Source organism: Choristoneura fumiferana, chromosome 20 (genome assembly GCF_025370935.1).
Source record: "Choristoneura fumiferana chromosome 20, NRCan_CFum_1, whole genome shotgun sequence".
Lineage (NCBI taxonomy): Eukaryota > Metazoa > Arthropoda > Insecta > Lepidoptera > Tortricidae > Choristoneura > Choristoneura fumiferana.
This window is the reverse complement of record NC_133491.1, coordinates 5,960,448-5,983,261: the sequence shown is the minus strand read 5'-3', so window position 1 is coordinate 5,983,261 and position 22,814 is coordinate 5,960,448. Positions and strand designations below refer to the sequence as shown.

The 22,814-nt window shown below is 37.0% G+C and overlaps 1 protein-coding gene across 1 annotated transcript; it reads right to left on the bottom strand.

Annotated features, from left to right (window-relative positions):
• Positions 1 to 3,203: 3,203 nt before the first annotated feature.
• Positions 3,204 to 21,407, bottom strand: LOC141439309 (UDP-glucosyltransferase 2-like). The gene is made up of 9 exons (XM_074103574.1): positions 21,312 to 21,407; positions 18,953 to 19,099; positions 13,619 to 13,724; positions 12,970 to 13,156; positions 11,895 to 12,089; positions 11,466 to 11,688; positions 6,547 to 6,766; positions 5,471 to 5,693; positions 3,204 to 5,012 (listed from the first exon to the last, which is right to left on the bottom strand). The coding sequence occupies exons 2-9, from the start codon at positions 19,097 to 19,099 to the stop codon at positions 4,706 to 4,708; spliced, it is 1,608 nt and encodes a 535-aa protein (XP_073959675.1). The 5' UTR covers positions 21,312 to 21,407; the 3' UTR covers positions 3,204 to 4,705.
• Between the last annotated feature and the right edge of the window lie 1,407 nt (positions 21,408 to 22,814).

The following is a 22,814-nucleotide window of genomic DNA, read 5'->3' as shown; positions in this document are numbered from 1 at the left end:
GAGTATGAGTTTGATATTTTTGAATGCTTTGGTAACTTGTATCACTGACTTCACGATAGAAATTTAGACCAGATACGGTAGGTAGGAATCGAGTTTTTATGAATGAGGCCACACTTCTGCTGGACAGCTCAGCTGCATCATCATCATCATCTCAGCAGTAGGACGTCCACTGTTGGACATAGGCCACTCCCATAGATCTCCGTTGCTTCGGTTGGCAGCGGCTTGCAACCACTGTGAACCCGCGGCTTTAACCATAAGAAAATAACTTTAACCTAAAGAACGAAAGAAAGAAAATGTTTATTCGGCAATATACATTAACTTGTAGGTAACATACATGAGGTACATAACTTAATGTTTAAGTAAACTTACAGCTAGCCGAAAGGGCTGGCAGCTCAGCAATGCTGAGGTGAGTGAATCTCGTTGGTGAATGTCCTACGCTGCGCTTGCCGCACAGTCTCATCTGTGCCGCCATCTGTTCTCCGTGCTATATTGCCACTTCAATACTTCAGTGAGCTAAATCGCTTGGCTATGCCATTGACCGTTGTTCAGCTTAGTTTAGGTTAGAAGAAATCCTATTGGAAATACAAACTGATGCACAGAAAAACCAGAAAAAGAGACCAGCGCTGGGAATCGAACCAAGTTCCTCAGCATTCCGTGCTGCGTGCCATACCCCTACACTACCACTGGACAGTAGCACAGACACGAATTTCTCCTATGCACACATATCTCAGGTTGCTTATTTCTACTACGCTACAGCACTAGCGACATCTATGTTTCGCTCTCATCGAGAGACGTTACATTATTTCGGAACTAACCGTCTTTTTGTTTATTTTTTTTTTATATTTCAAATCCAAATTTGTTACTCTTACGGTAATCCCGTAAAACCATATCGAAAATACAAACTGAGATATGGATGCACAGAAAACCAGAAAAAGAGACCAGCGCTGGGAATCGAACCCAGGTCCTCAGCATTCCGTAACATAACATAACAAGCACTTATGAATATCAAAAAAATCTACCACCGGTTCGGAAAAAACCTCTGTTGAGAAGAATCCGGCAATAAACTCAACGAGGTATATTTTTTAAACAGATTTGGCCGTGGTGGCCTAGTGGTTTGACCTATCGCCTCTCAAGCAGAGGGTCGTGGGTTCAAACCCCGGCTCGCACCTCTGAGTTTTTCGAAATTCATGTGCGGAATTACATTTGAATTTTACCACGAGCTTTGCGATGAAGGAAAACATCTTGAGGAAACCTGCACAAACCTGCGAAGCGATTTAATGGTGCGTGTGAAGTTCCCAATCCGCACTGGGCCCGCGTGGGAACTATGGCCCAAGCCCTCTTGTTCTGAGAGGAGGCCTGAGCCCAGCAGTGGGACGTATATAGGCTGGGATGATGATACATCACAAGTATTTAACACAACTTTATTTTAACACAGTAGGTTGGCTATTTGAAGGGATCGCTAATGCGGATCGGAATTATTTCCAAGTATCCCTGTCCATGATATAATCATTAACTTTATAATACGCCTTTGATATTAATGTCTTCTTGACAATAGATCTGAATTTTGTACTTATCCGTTGCATTTCTAATATGTTTTTGTAATTTTATTTCAAAACGTATGCAATTTCCCAGAACATAAATAAAAACTAAATAAATATACCTAACTATAAAAAGAAAACACCATCTAACTCCGATCAACGATTAGTACTAATCGTTGATCGGAGCCAAAGAGGCCCTCCTGCGGCATAGACCCTAGCACACTGGCGGCATTACCTCTCTGTACAGTCAGTCTTTTTTTTTATTGCATTGTAATGAGCCTAAAATTGCTTAGAATTATATTAAACGAATCGAATCAACCTTGAAATATTTGTTATTGATTATGATTAGTACCAGTAGCCGTCATTCACGCAAAATAGGCGCACTTAGACGTCGAGTTGCGGAAAACAGCCCGCTAATACCTACCTACCAGTAGCCATATGAGGCCTTTCTCATCAATTCCATATCACTCGATTCGCCCCAGATTTAGAAGCATGAAATTCTTCACTAACATAAAGGGTAAGCATGGGCTATTTCAAAACAATATTATCCCCACAGCAACATTGTGAAACATCGTAATTTTATGTTATGTAGGTATGTTGTTTAACCCTTCCAGGCGTAGTGCATACCTTGTGTGGCCTGTAACACGGGCAAATAATTAAAACGTAGATCGTACTCGTCAAACTCAACATCATTAGCTCAGCGACTTTTAAAAATAATTCGTTTTTTAATTTTTAATACACTTTAAAGTTTATTCGAAGAAGCAATGTAAAGCAAAATGTTTGATATTTGTAGCGTGACAGGCGACGTCAGTTGGGTTCTAGGATGGCGTACTACATTGAATTTACGATTAAGTTTGTTAGAAAAAAAAAAACAAAAGTTAAGTTTTGATTTTAATTCAGTGGGACCATGATGATTCAAGTACCGGTGATCTATAGAGGTTCTGGGCCACACATTGTATAGCGACCACATAAATGTACCTACACAAATAGCCCTTGCTCAAATGTAAATATGCTACAAAATCAATTGAGGTCTATAACAATATGATTCGTTATTAATTTAATCCGCCCGAAGTAAACAATATAAAACTATGATTCATTTTGTGGTAGCATATCTAGATTCGCGGGGCCGGGAAAAGGGTTAACATTATGTTAGTAATAATGTCTCGGGACTTATCATGAACTATCAATTACCTCGACGCTTCGACCACTTTGCATCCGTCGTGGTCAAAGTATTAATAATTTAATCATTAGTAATTTTTAGCCCCCGACGCAGAAAGAGGGGGTCTGTCTGTGGCACCGTAGCGCTTAAATGGGTGGAGCGATTTGAATGCGTTTTTTATTATTTGAAAGCAAGTTTTCTAGCAATGGTTCTTAGAGATGTTTTATCAAAATCGGTTCAGCCGTTTTTGAGATATTGAACTTTGAAGTGGGTTTTCCAACATTTTTTGGTTAGGTTATAGCAATAAATAGTTCGTGATTAGGTCTATAGTCCAGGGAAATATTAGTTATGAGTGCCGGATAATCTAGTGATTAATCTAGTGGTGGTGGTGGTCTGACTACAAAGCTTGACGTGCCGGGTTCGATCCTTGCTCGGAGCAGAAATGTGTGTTGTGTGTATTTTAAAACGAACAACAAGGGATTCTAGAAAAACAATAAAAGAACAGAACGTATTAATATGAAATATATTTTCCATTCAGTCTTATAATTCAGTCCAATTTAAAATTAAATAATCATTAATTCATAAATAAATAATTCATTATCAAATAATTAATAGACATAATAAATAATTTGATTTCCTTAGCTTAGAAGTCATCAGTAAAATTATCGAGGAATATAAAAGTTTGCATTAGACTGTACTCAACCAATTGATTCCCAGACCGCCACAGACCCTTGTCATTGTGACGCTTTACGTTAATCAATAAACATTATCATAGAAAAAAAATTACCATGATAAGGTTATAATGGTGGCTTAGAAATCAAATTGCATGACTGTATAGTATACCTAGTGGTAGTGACTAGAATTCTGTAAGGAATATTTAGGTTTGCGCTGTTTCTGTTCATTTCAATATAAATATCTAAAATGTGGAAAAGCTGATAAAGCCTTCTTGACCGTTTTAGAACTGCAAGAAAAATTGCAACTGGCGCGATTTTGCTTGCAGGTCTAAACTAGCCTTAAGGGATGTCATTTTAGAGGGAGGGTATCAACCAGCCAAGGTATTTGCCATAAACTTGAACATAACCTTGTACTATTATCTATTCTGTGACATAGCGGTTATATATGGATGACCAGGGTGGCTTGTAGTAATACCATGTTGGTGGCATGCAAGCGTACGGCTCCCGCTTATTCAAAGGACTTGTATCTTCGAAGGACTCTTTTACAAAAGTATGACATGGAAGCAAGTGTTGTTGATTAATTTTTATCTAATGAAACCTATTGAAACTATTTATTATGCAGCGTAAAACGAATTTTAATTATTATTGTATCCCGGTAATGCGTTCCAGTGGGTAAACATTTTCACATTAAAAGAGAATAGAGGGCGCTGTCTTATAACTTTGAAGTAACTCGGCCTTCCATAAGACGTGTTGACTTCGTCTGCATTCAATAGATGGCGTTGTTCGAGCGAACCTAGTGGGTAATTTTTGTCATAACAACGATTTGCGAATTTTCATTTCTCATAGTCATAACACATCAGAATTTCAATTTATCGAAATATTGAGAACGTACAAAAACTATCTATGTTGTATAAATTATAATCATTATATGAGTAACCGAATATTCAAAATTAAATTATATAATATAAGCATTAGCTGCAGTAATTGTTGTTATGACTAATGAATGTTATATTATTTAAAGCTTATGCTGGGTAAAAATATGAAATCCATTTTTATGCTAAATGAGTATTATGATTTTTGACGTAGAAAAATGAAATTATGCGAAAAGTTTGTATGACGATTGAACGGCACCCGAAACTAGTACTTCAAAAATATTATAACATGCTTCAAATAAAAAAATAATGGGCTTGCTTTTCGTGGAGATATTTGGAACGCGGGAGCAGCCGCGGGTTAAAGGTAAACCGTTGGAATATCTATGATCTAGTGTTATCGGGTTTACGTTTCCAGTCTTCGAAAAGCATTTTTCTGACTTTTGACAGCCGGCAGCAAATGCATCAACGTACTTTTTTATTCAATGCTGACTTCTGTATTTGTTTTTCGGCTTTATTCACTTTATGTCTTATGCTATAGTAATATCTAATTCTATTAATTAAATTTAATGATAAAATTAATAAAGAACACACAATGGTGATAAGGTCGATGTACATCTTCTGGTACCAGGGCATCATGAGGGATGGGGAGCGCAGATGTGGGGCGCCTTGTGTTTTGACCACGTGCTCCACCCAATGAACTATTTCTTTCCTGGGAGATATTGGGCGGTGGTGGTAAATTTCAGATAGTTCACGGGCTCTCTGTTTATATCTGTAACAAAATAAAACTGTTAAATTAAACGATAAACGCTGGGCCAACTTAGCATAGAATAGACTGAAGACCGAGTTTAACATTGGTTAGTACACGGTTGTGTTGCTCTGTGGGCGAACATAAATAAATAAATAAATGTAAATGAATAATTGTAAAAATAATAGGCTGTTACTGAACCTGTAAGATACACCTTTGGCCTCATCTGCGCTTTTCATCAGGTGAGATGGGTCAATCATGAATCAGTTTTATGTAAAACTTTGGCTGAGTTCGAATCCAAACAAGTCAGTTTAGTGTGGTGGTGGTGATAGTTGGGTTTGTGTGATTTTTGTGTGTTCTTACAGTGTGGAGGTGGAGGAACTGCAATACACATTTGTTGCATAGTTAGTAATTGTTTTGAATTCATTGATATGGACCTCCGTAAAGTACCTATAGCCATTCAATAAATTGCTTGTACTTACTTTTGAGTGATCAACATTTCAGTCATAGCCAGTCCCAGTTCGTATGCGAAGTTATCGACGTTCAGATTCACCTTGAGCCCCAAGCCCTTTTGAATCACGGTATCCATGTTTAGATGTTGGTCTGCCAGTACTGGAACACCGATGACGGGTACACCGTAATGTATTGCTTCTGTTGTTGACAGCTGGCCTCCATGTGTGATAAAAAGTCTCAGGGTAGGATGCGCTGAAACGGAAAGTGTTGTGAGTGATTCTTTGAAAATTCAAATTCAAATTAACTATATTTGTAAGAATACAGTACCTAAAAAAAATACATTAAAAGTACTAATGGTGAAACTCAGATATAATTATTTTTCTACGCCTATCCTTTATTATTATGAAGCGGCCACCGCACCACACTTTACTGCATGCTCTCCACGCAAAGCCGTGACGTTTACGGCATGTTACTGCAATTCCGCACTGTCAGCGTACTTTGAGTAGATAGTGAGTGATGTATTTACCGTATTTTGAGCAGCCGCAGCGGTGTGGTCGCTTCTTTATGTATGATTTACTTATACACCAATCAAAATACAAGTAATACTCATAACACGACTTTGGATAAGTCTATAGACTATCCCATAACAGCATTTGTATCATTGTTTTTACACACCTGTTTTCTATTCTTTATAGAGGTTCTGAACTGAACTGAACATAAATAAAAAAACTTCGGAAGAAGACCTACGCTGCCATCTATGTTTTATAACTGGTACTGCTGATGCAGTTTTATTACGCTTTACTTTCTCTGTCTTTACCATTCTGACAACTTTGTATTCACTAGTCACCAAGTTACGCATTATTCCGTTAGATGGCGTTTTTATCTGTACTTGAAAGTAGGTGAAAAGTTTAGGTAATGATAACAAAACAACGTCACTTCGCACCCACCAAATTAAATTAAAATTATTCCAAATTTTCTCATTTTTAAATTCAACCAGATTGCGTTTTATTTCAAGTTTATTTTGGAAATGTGAATATGTCGAATTGTTTCAATTTAATTTTATAGGCGCGACTTGGTGTCTTAGTGTTATTAATTCATGTCTTACCTAAAATACTCTGTTGAGGGGCCCATTTCATTAGAAAAACATTAGGCGGGATATTATTGAGTTCACCTTCGAACTTCCAAAAGATTCTCTGTTTGAATGTTGAAAATATGTATAATATTCTCCGTTTCATTTCTTCCGACATGTCAGAGCTTTTCAAATTCGAACCCATGCTGAAGTATATGACGCCGTATCTGGCGGTGTCCATTAAATATTGGATGTCCTGAAAAAAGAGTACATTCATTCATTCATCATTATTATACATTCTTAACATAAAATATATTTCTGTTAAAATGTCATATAATACGAGAATTTTTGCTGACTGTATTTTTTGTTTACTGTACTTGCATTGTAGTCGAAACTTCATTTCTCTACCAAATTTCAAGTCAATACCATCAACTACTGAGAAGACGATCCTGGCTGGCCCCAGATGCATTGTCATCTCATCAGATTTACATATACTATGTCAAATTTCAAGTCAATCTGACTAATGCATGTGGTACCATCAGCCAAATAAGTGGTCTATCAATTTTTAAACAAGTTCCTATCAAATGAATATGTCGCTAAAGTCGAACTTTCAAGTTGACAAACACGTCTATTGGCATTATTGTTTTATGACATGCAAACGATTATCAACTTTAGGGTGGTAGACCACATATTTGGCTGATGGTACATACATAGGCAGGTAGGTAAAGTACCAGTGGCGAAGCGTCCATATAACCCTATTCCCATCGGCTTGCCCAATATTTACAAAATGGGACTACAGGACATATATGATTTATGAAAGATAAATATATATGCGATCTTTGCAGCGGCTTTACCACGAAAATATCTGACGCTACGCCACTGGTAGGTACATACATGAAATAAAAACATTGCAAGTAAAATAAAAGCTTGTAGTAATTGAGAAAACCAGCTCTGTGGATGTTAGCTGAAACACGGGCGATTCACCGTCGTACCAAAAATGCTTTCTCATAGATACAGGGAAGGTCCCTTTGTTGTGGTATCCCGTATCCGTTCATTTCGTAACTAACAAATTCAAAATTCAAATTCAAATTCAAATTCAAATGATTTATTCAGTAAATATGCCGCAATGGGCACTTTTACACGTCATTTTTTAAACTAAACTACCAGCGACCAAAGACCATCATTGCCAAGAAGAATGCGCCGCAAGAAACTTGGCAGAAAGTCATTTTTTCATAATAAGTAATATAATTACAAATAAAATACTTAAAAACTATATTATACAATTAAAGAAAAAAAATACAAAAAATAATAATAATAAAAGATACAGGGATGTATGGGGTCCCTTAGTTACAATACTAAACACTAACTATATCTAAACTATATCTACGTTCAGTGGAAGTGTAGAATGCTTCCACCGTCATAAATTTTAAAATAATAATAACAATAATTTAGTTCTGAAATATACATTTCAGGTCAAGTAACCATTAAGCTTTTGGATTTCGAAGGCAAGTTCACGTCTGCCGCCCCCAAAGTTAGCTCAGACGCACTCATGTCATGCTCTGAAAGCAGAGCGGTACCGTTTGGCAACCTGATTCATTTCGCAACTTTTTATTTCGCAAACTCTAAAATCCATACTAATATTATAAATGCGAAAGTGTGTTTGTATGATTGTGTGTTTGTCCGTCTTTCACGCCGTAACGGAGCGACGGATCGACGTGATTTTTGGCATAGAGATAGTTTATGGGCCCGAAAGTGACATAGGCTACTTTTTATCCCGGAAAAATGCACAGTTCCCGAGGGAACACCGCGCGATAACCGAATACCACGCGGGCGGAGCCGCGGGCAAAAGCTAGTTGTAAATATTTCAGGGTTTATTTCAAAGCCATCGTGTAGAACTCTAGGTTAGAGTTAGGTTAGTTTTATAAAAATCCTGAAATATTTACAGTTTCAGAAATATTAAACAGTTACAAAATGAAAAGTTGCGAAATGAATCAGGTTACCAAATGTTAGTTGCGAAACATAAGTGAACCCTTTATTGTACTTAATCATCATCATCAGCGTACTACTTCTAGGTAAGTAGGTTCTGTTAAACAAAGGCTTCCCCGAAACACAAACAAAAGTCAAACAAAGTTGTTAATTGTATTGTAACTAAGAAATTTAGTTATACTCACTTATGCATATATTTCACAATAAGTACTCTTTACTAGTAAACTTACTACAGTTAAATTTTAGCATAGAGGAAGTGCAAACAAACCACCCTGAAAGTGCTTTCTTCAACTAATGTTCATTCCTATAACATTTACCGTAAATAGGGTCCAATGCCTAGGGGAGTTTTACCTCAATCTCCAACGTTGCAAAGTTAATAGCTTAAGTGCAATGATCTGAACACATCCTTAGGGAACCTCCTTCACATATTAAATGGGTAAATGTGTATTAAAATTCAACATTATATTCCGCAGTTTGTTCTCTAGTTTTTAAAATGAATAATTCCGGAGAGGTCGTAGGTATAATAATATTTTCCGCAAATGATAAGAGAATGTATACATTATTGCAATGTAACATTTAATATATTATTTTTTAATTTTTAGTGTTCCGTACCTCAAAAGGAAAAAACGGAACCCTTATAGGATCACTTTTTGTCCGTCTGTCTGTCTGTCTGTCAAGATCCTTTTTCTCGGGAACGCGTAGAGGTATCAAGCTGAAATTAATATCAAATACCGAGGTCTAACTGTCCCTTGGAGCTGTGAAAAAATTAAACTTCTAAGCCAACGCAATCAAAAGATGCAGCCGTTTATGCTGCAAATTTTCGAAACTCGCAAGGGAATCAAAACCTACAAGGTACTTCCCGTGAACTCAGAATCTTGAAATTTGGTATGAAGGTTGCTATTATAACACAACCAAAATCTTGAGTTTGAAAATCTTGATTTTTTATGTCTGTCTGTAAATATCATGACCAATATAATCAGACCTCACACTGCGTACATTTTGCTTAAGAGTAGGGTTCCGCATACACTGGATGTATTAAATCACTCGGAAAAAGCGAGAAATATCTTCAAGACACGATTCCCGTTTACTTACATACCTATAATGTGTACGGAACCCTAGGTGCGCGAGTCCGACTCGCAGTTACCCGGTTTTTTTTAAATTAAATAATTAATTGAGTAGTTTAAAATAGGACATACGAAAAAACACGACCAAGAGACCAGACATGAGTATTTTCCCAAGAAAGTTGTCATGAAGATTCCCTACTGATCTTCAACTGATGAGACCGTTGATGTTTTCCAAAGGAATCATAAAAATTACAAAAAAAAGTTCCACACTGGTACCTACGTGATTCAGTGTCTTTGACTGTACTGCCTATCTATACCTAAGTACAGTCACCAGCACCAATATCTGATAGTATATTGTGCGATGGAGACGGCACAATAGAGAGATCTCTCTCTCCAGACTAATGCCTGGGGACCGAAGTATCTGACACAACAAGCGTGCATAAATATCTGATACGACTCTATTTCTAGGGCTGGAAGGACGTGTCAGATATTTTTGCATGCTACGCTGTGGCAGATATTAATGCTGGTGACTATACAATTATATCTCACAAATTCCAACGTGTGTCTAGTTTGTACGCTTTAGTGAGTACAACTGAGCAACTGAGATGTTCTGAAACTTCAAATTAGTCGGTATGCAAGACTAACATTCATGTTAATTGAAGTAAAACTAGATCCCCAACTAAATTCTCAATGACGGGCTAACAAACTTGATCCCTAGATTACCTAGAGTTTTGGGTTTGTCTTTGCGCTTTGTTGTTTTTGTTTGTCAATTGTTTTCGTTTCGTTTGCTTTGTTGTTTGCACAATGATGCTGGCAATTCCTTATTGACATACTGGAAACTCTGTTTTATTATAATATTACAATCTTTTATCTGTATTGTTATGTAGCTTACCTACCTTCAAATCTTGTGGTCGAGTACCTATGATCATTTTATAGTGGACGTCCTACTGCTGATATAATGACGATGGTGATTGAAAATCAGATAGGTAAATTGATAGCCTAGGCAGAATATAATGCGGACAGCAAAGATCCATATATTATTTAGTGGTTTACTTACTTATAAATATGTTAGTTTTATATAGGTTCTCAACGTACGCTTTGACCCGGGGCAGATATACCAGGTGTGGCCTGTAATACGAGCAAAAAATTTAAACGTAGATCGTCCTCGTCAAACTGAACAACATTAGTTCAGCGACTTTAAAAAATAATGGAGTTTTTGAAATTTCCTTTTTTCATATAAATTCTGCTTTCAATGTACGCCATCCCAGAACACAACTGACGTCGCCTGTCATGCTACAAACATCAAGCATTTTGCATTACATTGCTTCTTCGAATAAAATTTAAATTGCAATAAAAATTAAAAAACAAATTATTTTTAAAAGTCGCTGAACTAATGTTGTTCAGTTTGACGAGTATGATCTGTTTTAATTATTTGCTTATATTACAGGCCACACCCGGTATAGGTAGAGTCGTTCACGATGACGCGTACCATGGTTCTTATTACAATATCATTAATGTCTAATTTTGTCAAAATCACGCGTCTTCATAGATGGCACTAGGTATACTCCGTAAAATGTTACGAAAGATAAAAAAAATACGTCCATGCTTCCGAAATTCGAATGCATGTCTGTTTTCCGTGAAATGTATGAAGATGTAATGTAATTTCTTTCTGTAATTTGATTTGAACGAAATTCAGCAGGGACGCAGGATACACGAATGCGTTATCGAATCTGCTGACGTTACTTTTACTCTGATTGCGGATCGAATATTCCTAAAAAATGTTACAGAATTTGTTTATCGTCATACTTATGCCTTTTAGTTTTTGTTGGCGGAAAAACTACCTTCAAAATATAATCCGACGGTGAGAGTTTCTCGATTGGCGAAAAAAGTAAATGCAATTCTTACCTCTGGCAAAGGTTTTGGTTTGAAATCAATATGGTATCCCCCAACGTACTTTGCACTCTGTGGCAGGCTATGCGGTGTTCTTATCGTCGGATGGGAATTTAGAAGCAGCAATGAACCGTTGTATACCGCTGTTTCATACGATGGCATCGTTACACCCCTTTTGTCTGCTATTCTTGGAAAATAGTTTTTGTATAATTCTTTTTCTTTTGGGTAAGAAATGAGGCTGGAAAGAAACGACAATTCATCATAGGTCCACATTTTTTACAGGTGTTTGACAACGTTTTTGGATTTCGGTTACAACGTGAGCAAGTCCAAACCTATACCCTCAGTAATTGATAATAGATCGTTCAAAATCATTATAGGCAGTTGGCATCCAGTTAGATAGAATGCAGGCTGCCTGTAATGGCCATAAAGTTAAAAATTACCTACTTCATTTTAATAATTTTCTTAAACATCTTCCATAACTCCGAAAGCCGATCCCAAAAGTGAAGTGGAGGGGTATGTGTCGAAAATAAATCTACGTTATCAGCTGGACCTGGGATGTTGTCAACCAATTTTATCACTTCCCAATGGGCTTCTGTTGACCCAAGCCATATTAATGGGCATTGAAATAGTGGTGCGATCCTGGAAAATAAAAATTATAATGTTGTATGTATAAATTTCAGAAAGGTACTTTATGTAACGTTTTAAACTTTCGTGATTTTCAATCATAATCAAAATACCACAAACGGGACTTATCACGCTCAAAGACACGAGTAATATTTACCTCGACGTTTCAACCACATTACAGTGGTTGTGGTCACGAGTAGACTGAAAAAGAAAGTAGTCTAGTTATCGTCTATCATTAGTAGGGTGTCAGACACCCTACACTTTCAGTCTACTCGAGTTCACGGCCACTATATAAATATTACTCGTGTGTTTTAGCGTGATAAGTCCCGTTTGTAGTGTTTTGACTATAGGTACTTTATGCTCGTATAAATGGACCATAATTATAAGCCGTATAAGCCATTATATTAGCAATCGCGCCATGACTTTTTCTAATGATGCTTAGTCAAGTTCCCAATCCGCACTGGGCTCGCGTGGAAACTACAACCCAAGCTGCAGCTGCTGCAGCAGCTGTTGTTTTTATTGTATTAGAAGATGTAAAATTATTCGGACATGCTGTTTTTTTTTCTTAGCCAGACGAAACAAAAGGAGGCCTTTGCCTGTGCAACATTACATTCTAGTAGGACAAGGAAGTTGTATATTTTTATGCGTTTCATTTTAAATGCGCCTTACAGAAAAACAGCGTTGCGGCTTGCCGCAATATTTAGTGAGTGGGGCCCAACTTATACTATTCGATATTTATTATTGTTTGGTTTTGTTTGTTGTTTCGTAGTGGCGCAAAATAACGCCTGATTCAATAAATTACTGTTTTCTTCCTTGTAGTGTTCTCTCTCTCTCTCCTTCCCTCCCCTCTCGTTCTCTCTCTTTTCTAGAAGAGAATCAAGATTAGGTTACTTACCCAGCAACGACATCTGAGAAGAACCATTCTATAATGACCGCATCAAACTTTTCTTTGGGGTTGCCGAGAAACTCCACAACATTTTTGTCTTCAAGAAATAGTTTGTGAAAGTCAAAAGCCAAGTCAAAGAAGAACGTCGAGTCTACGTTTGGTTTGCCAACGATATTCTTCAAAGTTAAGGAGTTAACTGAAAACGGTAAAATTTTCATTAGTAAGGATCTGAGAACATAAATACTTGTTCCCCTTCTAATTTTCAACTTGTTTTTACTAGGGTTCTGTACCTTGGAAGGAAAAAACGAAACCCTTATAAGATTATAAGACCACTTTGTTGTTTGTCCGTCAAGACGAGTGAAGGTGCTGAAATTAATGTTAAATATTTAAGTATGCTACCCCTTAAAGCATTGAAGTAATCACTGCTGAATCAACGCAATCAAACGATACAGTCATAAAAATGGTGCTTCTATATAAATTGCCGTAGGTAACCTAATAACCTATAGGGTACTACCTACTTCCAGTTAACCTAGAAACTTGAAATATAGCTGGTAACTTTTTTATGTCTTTGTCATTTTTGTAAGTTCGCCTTTATACATCTCCTTCTCTTGTTAACTGATTATCATGCGTTTTACATACAATAAAGAGTTATACTTACAATTCTCCGGATAGCTTTTACTGAGACTCTCTACTCCATCGGGAACGACAATTTCCTTTAGGTTTTTTTCTGGTTCCTCACGCGGTATCGCAGTCAGATGTACTACCTGCAATATTAGAAACAAGATGTTTAATTATGATATGTAAAGAAAAAATAAAGAAAATACCGACATTTTACTCGTGATACTGACTTACAGACAATTACAGAACGAGGAAAAGCAGTGTATTTACTAGACAGCAACTTTCACGAAACTACACAGCATAATGCCGGCTGAGAGCCAACGCTGCTGATGTTCCGGTGTGGACGTGTGGCCATCTTAAGGATATGTTGATGATATACTTTCATTAGCAGAACATATTTAATGAGGGTTTTCACAGAGCCGTAATATCGCTAGATGGCGTTAGCATCGAGAGGTCCGTTTGACGTTTGCTCATGATTGGTTAAAAAATTAAATGAGCCAATCGCAAGCAAACGTCAAACGTCAAATGGACCTTACGATACTGACGCCATCTAGCGATATTTCGCCTCTGTGAAAACCCTCATTGTTGCAAAAAACGTGCCAAATTTAAATGTCTCTAATCCACGGTTGTAATTTAACGTGCGAAGGCAACATTAAAAAAGTCGTAGAGATTTTTTGAAATTTTCGAATGTAAGAATTGTCAAATGCCAATAGTCGCACAAAGCTCATTTTCAACTGACTTCAAAAAAGGAGGAGCTCTGCTTCTTAATTCGAATGTGTGTTTTTTTTTTGTACGTGTATAGGCCGAGATTTTAATGAACACTTAACGTATTTTATCAATTTGTGAATTTGACAAATGACCAAACAATCAGCTAAATCTACGTCACTTTGAAATTCTAAACACCTCAAACAAAACTTGCAAAAGTCGATTTTCTGCGCGCCTGTTTGCAAACTTCCCTAAACGTTGAATTATTCTAGAATAAATACTGGAACGAAAACAACGTGCTATTTTTAACCCCCGACGCAAAAAGAGTGGTGTTATTACTTATAAGTGTAACGGCTATGTGTGTCTGTGAGTCTGTCTGTGCGTGTGTCTGTCTGTGGCACCGTAGCTCCTAATTGGGTGGACCGATTTGAATGCGGTTTTTTTTAATTTGAAAGCAGGTTTTCTAGCGATGGCTCCTAGACATGTTTTATCAAAATCGGTTCAGCCGTTTTTGAGATGATAAACTTTGAAGTGACAAAGTCGGGGGTTTTGCCAATTTGTTGGTTAGGTTATTAGAGCTTTAGGGGTGCGCTTAGAAGAAAGTGCAAAAGAACCAACCGAACGTTTCATTCAATACTCTTCGACAAGCTAATACGAGGGTACAGATGACTTCTAAAAAGTTACACTCTTATAAGAGAGTTGTAATGGTCATCGGTTTTGATCATAAGTGAAACCTTGCGACGACTTTCTCGGGAACAGAGTGTGGTAGTTACCTCCGCAGTGCTGGAGACCCAGAATTCGTGGTTGGCATTTGGTCACTAGTCATATTTAAATATACTTACGAGAAGAGATGGGTTCGTGATATTCTAAAACACATTACACCGTAGCATACCATGACCGTATTTAATAGCAACGTGTCAGACAAGAATATAATTACTGCAGAGGGCGGGAAAAGTCATTTCGTGGATGAGTATAGTTTTGCTACGCCTCGTCCTACAATAGATATACGAATCCACAAAATGACATTCCTGCCGAGGCCTGTATACTGCTTTTCTCCAAACATGCGAGGAAAGAAAACGAAAACATTATATTTATTCGACACAATATGTTTATACATATAACAATCTAAACAAAATTAACCCTTTAATAGTAATAAAAATAAACCTTACTGATAAAAGACCTTATTTTATTTTCGTAAAAATAACACGGTATAAAACCTTTGACAAAATGAAATTCACGTTCCCATCTCAATTTCGATATTAAAGATTTGGGTCCGAATCGTATAATTTGGTTCCACATAAAATATGGTAATCAAAATAAATTAAAAGAAAACTTATAGGATAAGTAAAAATAAATATTATACATTTTTACTTTTAGTTAAAGCGGCAATTCCTAAACGCACAACATTAAAAAAACATACCTTTGTTACAAAATATTATCGGTCCGAGAAGATAATTAAATCTAAATACACCTTATTATGATTTGCACACACAATCATTATTGGCATTAGCTAAACGCAGAAAACGAAGTTTTTTTTAAATCTCGGTTTTTGTACGTGATTGGTGAATTTTCGGTCACATAAACATATAATAAACACTTCTCGGACATGTCTGGGAAGTAATGCCAAATTTTTAGGGTTCCGTAGCCAAAATGGCAAAAACGGAACCCTTGCAGTTTCGCCATGTCTGTCTGTCTGTCCGTCCGCGGCTTTGCTCAGGGACTATCAATGCTAGAAAGCTGTAATTTTGCACGAATATATATGTAAACTAAGCCGGCAAAATAATACCTACAATAAAAAAATCTTTTTTTTATATTAGGTAGGTAGGTACATCCCGAGACGTAAAGTGGGGGTGATTTTTTTTCTCATCCAATCTTTGTAGTGTGGGGTATCGTTTGATAGGTCTTTTAAAACTATTAGGGGGTTGCAAAAACGATTTTTCGATTCAGTGATTTTTTAGCAAAATATTGAACTTTAAAGTGCAAATTTTCATTAAAATAAAAAAAGCGCCCTCTCCTCTAAAATCTAAACCGGTGGGTGGAAAAATTTGAAAAATCAGGATGGTATTAAATATATCAAAATTACAAGGAAAACTATAACGGTTAAGTTTTCTTGAGAATTATTAGTACCTAGTTTAAGAATAAATAGCAGCCTAAGCATCAACGCATATAACGATGGACTTCCGGGTCGATTTTTCCAACATTAATGAGAACATTTCCGAGCAATTTGGAGATAAAATATATTCTTTATATCGAAAAGTATGAGACTATGTCCACTAGCAAGTTTAGGTAATAAACCGTCACCGTCGCGTGTCACGTCTGCGTTTGACATTCTGTTTGACACTCCGTCTGACACGGTCCTATTACGGTCATGACATGACACTGTGTAATGTGTAGAGACCTTTAAAACTACAAGATATTTAAACTTATGAGCTTCGTTATTCATCATCATCATCATCATAATCTTAGCCGTAGGACGTCCACTGTTGGTCATAGGCCTCTCGCACAGACCTCCAGTTGCTTCGGTTGGCAGCGGCCTGCATCCACCGTGAACCCGTGGCTTTAACCAGGTCATCTGTCCATCTTGTTGGTGGACGTCCTAAGCTGCGCTTGCCCATCCGCGGCCTCCAGCTTCGAGCTTCGTTATTAATATGAGATAATTATTTATGACTTACGGCCCAAGCCCTCTCGTTCTGTGAGGAGGCCACGTAGGCTGGGATGATGATGAATACGACTTGAGTTTAGTTCTATTATGTTTGGTCCGCTTCGGTGAAAGCACTTTTACATAAGTTATTTCTGTAATATCTAGCCAAGTGATTTTCGGCAGAAGTACTTCAATAAACAAGCCTTTTGTTCTCTATAACACTAAAACCAGGAAATTATTCGCACATGGCGTAGAAAGTTTTAATTAGATAGTTCGTGGTTGCATTTACCAAACTCGGCTTGTTGCGGTAAGAACTTAAATTTAATTATACGTATTTATTGCATTTTCCTGTTTCTGCTATCTCATGAACCACTTGTTAAGAAACTGTACTTACTTAAAGGGTAACTTTACTTATGTGAAAAATTTACGCGTGTACGTGTTGTTTGTTGATTATACTTGCCTACAACAGAGTTTTAATTACAACACAAACAAGCGAAACAAATAAAAAAAAACCGACCAAGAGCGTGTCGGACATGCCCGAAATGGGGTTCCATAGCCATTACGAAAAAATTAAGTAATATTTTTCTAAGGATTTCGTATTTTGTACGGAATATTCCAAGTTTAGGTATAATTTATACCTTAGGCTGCTATTTACTCTTAAACTACTAATATGTCTCAAGAAAACTTAACCGTTATAGTTTTCCTCGTAAGTTTGATATACCTACTACCAGTCTGATTTTTTTCAATTTTTTTCACCCACCGGTTTAGATTTAAGAGGGGGGGGGGGACGCTCGATTTTAGCGAAAATTTGCACTTTATAGTAGAATATTTTGCAAATGAATTACTGAATCGAAAAATCGTTTTAGCAAGCCCCTAACGGTTTAAAAGACCTATTCAACGACACCCCACACATACAAGGTTGGATGAGAAAAAAAAATCACCCCCACTTTACGTATATGGGCGGTACTAAAAAAAATATTTTTTACTTTTATAGTACCATTTTGTCGGCATAGTTTACATATATATTCGTGCAAAATTACAGCTTCCTCTGAAGTCTCTTAAGTCCCTGAGCAAAGCTGCGGACGGACAGACAGACGTGGCGAAACTATAAGGATTCCGTTTTTGCCATTTTGGCTACGGAACCCTAAAAATGTGAGAACCCTAAGAATGTAAGAAGTTTGGGAAGTAACTCGTACAAATAGGAATTTGTCTTAGAAAAAAGTCCTAATTGCTGTTAGTGTTGTGTGTTAATTGTAGCTATATCGTAGTGTATAAAATATGTTGGCGGCCGATCGTAAAATCCGCCAAATCACGAAATTTCTAGGCATATTGTGAAATGGCGCCATTTTATGAATTGGCTAAGGGATAACCGCCATATCGTTAAAAGCTCACCGCTTAACGATTTGCCTAGTGACGTTTAGGCAGATCATGAAATTCTGCCACTTTGCCGGCCACTGCCGCGGCACACTCGCTTCGCTCGCTCGGCTTGTGCATTGTAGTCACAATGAATAACCACACTAACCACTGCTTGCTTCGCTCGTCGCACCTCAATTTTTCTTTTTTTCGGTAATTCACGATGTGCCCGGTATAGAGCTAGGAATATCGATGTATGCGTTGCTCTAATCGATCTGCCGTATTGTTTTTCATGCACATCGTGATATGCCTAGCCAACTTATAGCCATTTCACATGTCTATGAATTTCGTGATCTGGTGAATTTTACGATCGGCCGCCGACATATAGATAACCTAAAAGACTCTCTAATAAAAGTCTAATCCAAAGAAACAAGGAGACCTGTGCCCTATTTCACGAAGCTACTAATTACAATTTACGAGGGGTAGTCTGACTGAATGAATGAAACTTTTATTGCTTGAATGTGAGTTATTACGCTTTGACGCTCGCAATAGCATTCATTATCTCTTTCTGCTTTTCCATTACCCTTGACCGAAAGAAGTGGTGAAAGTGATTGTGATTCGGAATTTGTTACACAATACAGCCTCTGGACTGCGTCACACAAAGATGCCTCAAACCTCATGTCCAGCTTCCAGCAGTCTGTTGACGACCCCATGACCCAGTATACTATGGCTTTTCGACGCCATTGGGAATACTACCAGGATACGCAGTGCCTCACATGAAGCCAGCAGAAGCAAGCTCACAGCGATGCTTTTGAGCTGCATCTGTAAGAAAAATACCGATAAGTCTTTATTGAAGACGCTGTTACTTTCATAGAAAGCCATTTTGAATTTGGGCGTTTTCAGAAAAAGTTATTGAAACGAAATTTTTTTAGATTTGGATTAAATTTCGTTTTCCTAATCTGAATCAGGAGCACTTTCGATTATAATAGGAGAAAAAAAGTCGTTTTAATATTTTTTTCGGAAAATGCCCATTTTAATACAATACAATATAAATATTCTTTATTGATCACCAAAAGCAGTACAGAGATATAACCATAATAAAAAATTCAGGTAGACAATAGGCGGTATAGATTTATTTACACAAAGGATACGAGTATTCGATACACAGAAAAAAACAAGTTAGGAGGTAATAATAATAAAAATATGCGTATGTTAACCACAAAACCCAGGGGTATGATTATTGTGATGCAAACCTGATAACAGCTTTCATCTCATGTCAAGATTTATCTAAAGAGTGCTAAAGAGAAAAAAGAAATCTACTCAATGTCGACTAGGAAAAATAATTCTTGTTCCACAACATAATTAACATTAATTAATCGAAATAGTAGGGCTTGCTAATTCGTGTTGTACCCTTATGGGCTGACAAATACTCAGTTGTACATAAATTAACCCCCGGTAGACATGTTAGTAGCCACTATACTTCGTTTATTTTAGCGTTAGAAAAATGGTAAACAACCTTGAAATTTTAGTTCATTGATATGGACCTCCGCAAAGTAACGCCTGATTCAATAAATTAACCTTGAAAAGTATTTGTATTAAAGCCGCTTTAAAAAAAATACTACCATTATTGTATGGATCTTGTTGTCTGACAATAAAGTATTTTTATTTTATTGATAAAGGAATAACCTTACCAACAAAAAGTTGGAAAACTCCCGACTTTGTCACTTCAAAGTTCAATATCTTGAGATAACTTGAGATAAACGGCTGAACTGATTTTGATAAAACATGTCTAAGAACCATCGCTAGAAAACCTGCTATCAAATAAAAAAACGTATTCAAATCGGTCCACCTGTTTAACAGCTACGGTGCCACAGACAGACAGACAGACACACACAGACACACATAGCGGTCAAACTTATAACACCCCTCTTTTTGCGTCGGGGGTTAAAAAGAACGTAAATGACCATTATATCCTTACTATTATATCTAAAAGCGAACTTGACATGTCTTTTTATTGAAAACAATAATTGTTGTTAGAATTATTTGCTGTGACTTATTTTTAAAAAGTGTTTTTCAATAAAAAGACACGTCAATATCGCTTACCTTTTTTCTAAAGCTTAAAATAAATGAAGCGTAAAAGTGGGCGAAATTTTCCTTTTGTAAACATATTGAACTGACAGAAGAAGTTAAAAGCTTGTAATAATTGCCTCTCGCAATTTACCGCCGAGCGAGAAATCAATTAGGTAACAACAGTTTATGATCTTAAACTCGTACCATTTTTATCAAAGCAATTATGTAAACTATTTAATTGTTTGTGGATGCAGTAGTTAATGTATGTTTTGTGCTTTGCTAAAATATAAAATTGTTTCCAAAATAAAGACCCATTAAATAAAAAGTAAAGACAGAGATCTTAGAGCTATCGGATGGAGACCGGATCGGCAAACGCAGCGTAGAACATCCACCAATGAGATGGATGGAAGATTTGGTCAAAGCCGCGGAATCACGATGGATGCAGGTCGCTTCTAACCGAAGCCACTGGATGTCTGTAGAGGAGACCCATGTTCAGCAGTGGACGTCTTACGGCTGTTTATAATGATGATGATGACAGGAGATTCGTGAAAAAGCAGTGAGGCGGTTGGAACTAAGCCTCGCGTGTCCATAAGTAGCATGCACATAACTGCAATCAAATATTAGCCAAAGTTATTGAGCATGAGACGAGTAGTTTCAACCGGCCTTACTTTGTTGTTTGTGTTTGTAATCATCTTCATCATCATATTAGTCGGAGAACGTCCACTGTTGGACATAGGCCTCCCCGTTGACCTCCAGTTGCTTTGGTTGGAAGCGGCTTGCATCCACCAAAGATTGCGGCTTTAACCAGGTCAGCCGTCCTTCCAGTTTTGCGTTTGTACCTATTAGTCATCGATTTTAGAGCTACCTTCATTCGCAAATCATCGAAAAATAAAAACTGTACCTAATTATAACGTGTTTTTAACATACAAATTGCTATTAATAGATTAAAAATAATGTCACTGACCTTTGTCAAATTAATTACTAATAAATAAATTAAATAAATAACGGTTTATAATATCAGGCCCTCTTGCGCAGGTCCATCGTCACTTCACTTGTCACACTGGCGCCACGATCGGAAGCTATAGAAACTATTTAGTTCCGTTTTTGGTAGAAGCCATGAGATGTAGCGATTTTTACAAAATTAGGTACTTACATTATTTTTTTATCTGAATGGTTTCGAACATTGGAAACTGTGTCACTTTTTTTTTCAACGCTGAATAATAATGATCGTTTAAAAATGTAGAACACAATATGATAGGATTATAATTTAGGAACTCGACAATTTACAACCATCTATTCTAATTCTATGCGTACATACATTCAGAGAAAATATTTATTAATGCACTTTTTCGAAACTTAAATAAAATAACAGACAGCAAGTAGAGCCTAACTCAATATAATACTAACATGCTGGTATCAAATTTGCATACCCTTATGTGAAATAGAATGTTCTCGTACAATCTACTTTGAGGAACTGCCAAATTTGCTAATGATTCTTGTGAGAATTAATTAAAGAAGACCGCAAACTTATCGGGAGGAACAGAAACTCGTGAAAATTAATTACTAAGCTTCACATTAACACTTAAATGTAGATTATAATGAAATGTCCATATTTAAATAAGAATAGGTGTTGACACGATAACCTGTTTTACTTATTAGTTGTCTGCCATCTAGACGTTTTGGCCGCATAATGGAAGTATGGTGTGTGCGATAAAAAATCTAGTACCGACCAGTAGAAAACCAGTCCTTAGAAGGTTAGGATAATACGAGTAAAGGAATCTTATTGGTAGATACTCGCACACCATCACACGCATCTCGTTTTTTCATATGCTACTCACCAATAAAATGTTATTTTAACCCCCTCTCTGCAATTTCAAATTTCGATCAGTTATTTTCGTTATACCACGAATCGGAAGACGTAGAGTTGGCAGGCGTCTCACTAGATGAATCATCATCATCATCATCATCATCAGCCGGAAGACATCCACTGTTGAACAAAGGCCTCCCCGTTAGAACGCCATAATGACCAACAACTCGCCACCTGCATCCACTGGTTTCCAGCAACTCTCACGATGTCGTCAGTCCACCTGGTGAGGCCTGCCAAGGCTTCGTCTTCCGATTCGTAGTCGCCTCGCCACTCGAGGACTTTTCTCCCTCAACGGTGACCCCAACCAACCGATGAATGCAAGTGCCGTTCTTTCATCGGTCCATTGTGGTGTTCTAACTTGGTCTAGCTTTGTTCTACAGTGGACGTCTTCCGGCTGATGATGATGATCTTTGTCACAGACTGAACTGAAAAAATTATCATCATTAAATAGCTTTAAATAATAGTAAATAATAGTTAGTCGTTTATTTCAGGCTCTAGTTGCGTTCTTATTACTAACTTTAGAATGAAACTGACTCAATTTAATATATTTCATTTGAATAATAAACTTTGTACCAAAACAAAAGGTACAATTTACCAATA

Excerpts from the sequence above, each read along its gene's own strand:
- LOC141439309 (XM_074103574.1), bottom strand. The coding sequence starts at position 19,099 with ATGCAGCTCAAAAGCATCGCTGTGAGCTTGCTTCTGCTGGCTTCATGT. Across the intron at positions 13,157-13,618 it reads TAAAAGCTATCCGGAGAATT|TTAACTCCTTAACTTTGAAG; the intron begins GTAAGTATAACT and ends TACCGTTTTCAG. Across the intron at positions 5,013-5,470 it reads GAAATGTTGATCACTCAAAA|ATATAAACAGAGAGCCCGTG; the intron begins GTAAGTACAAGC and ends ATTTTGTTACAG.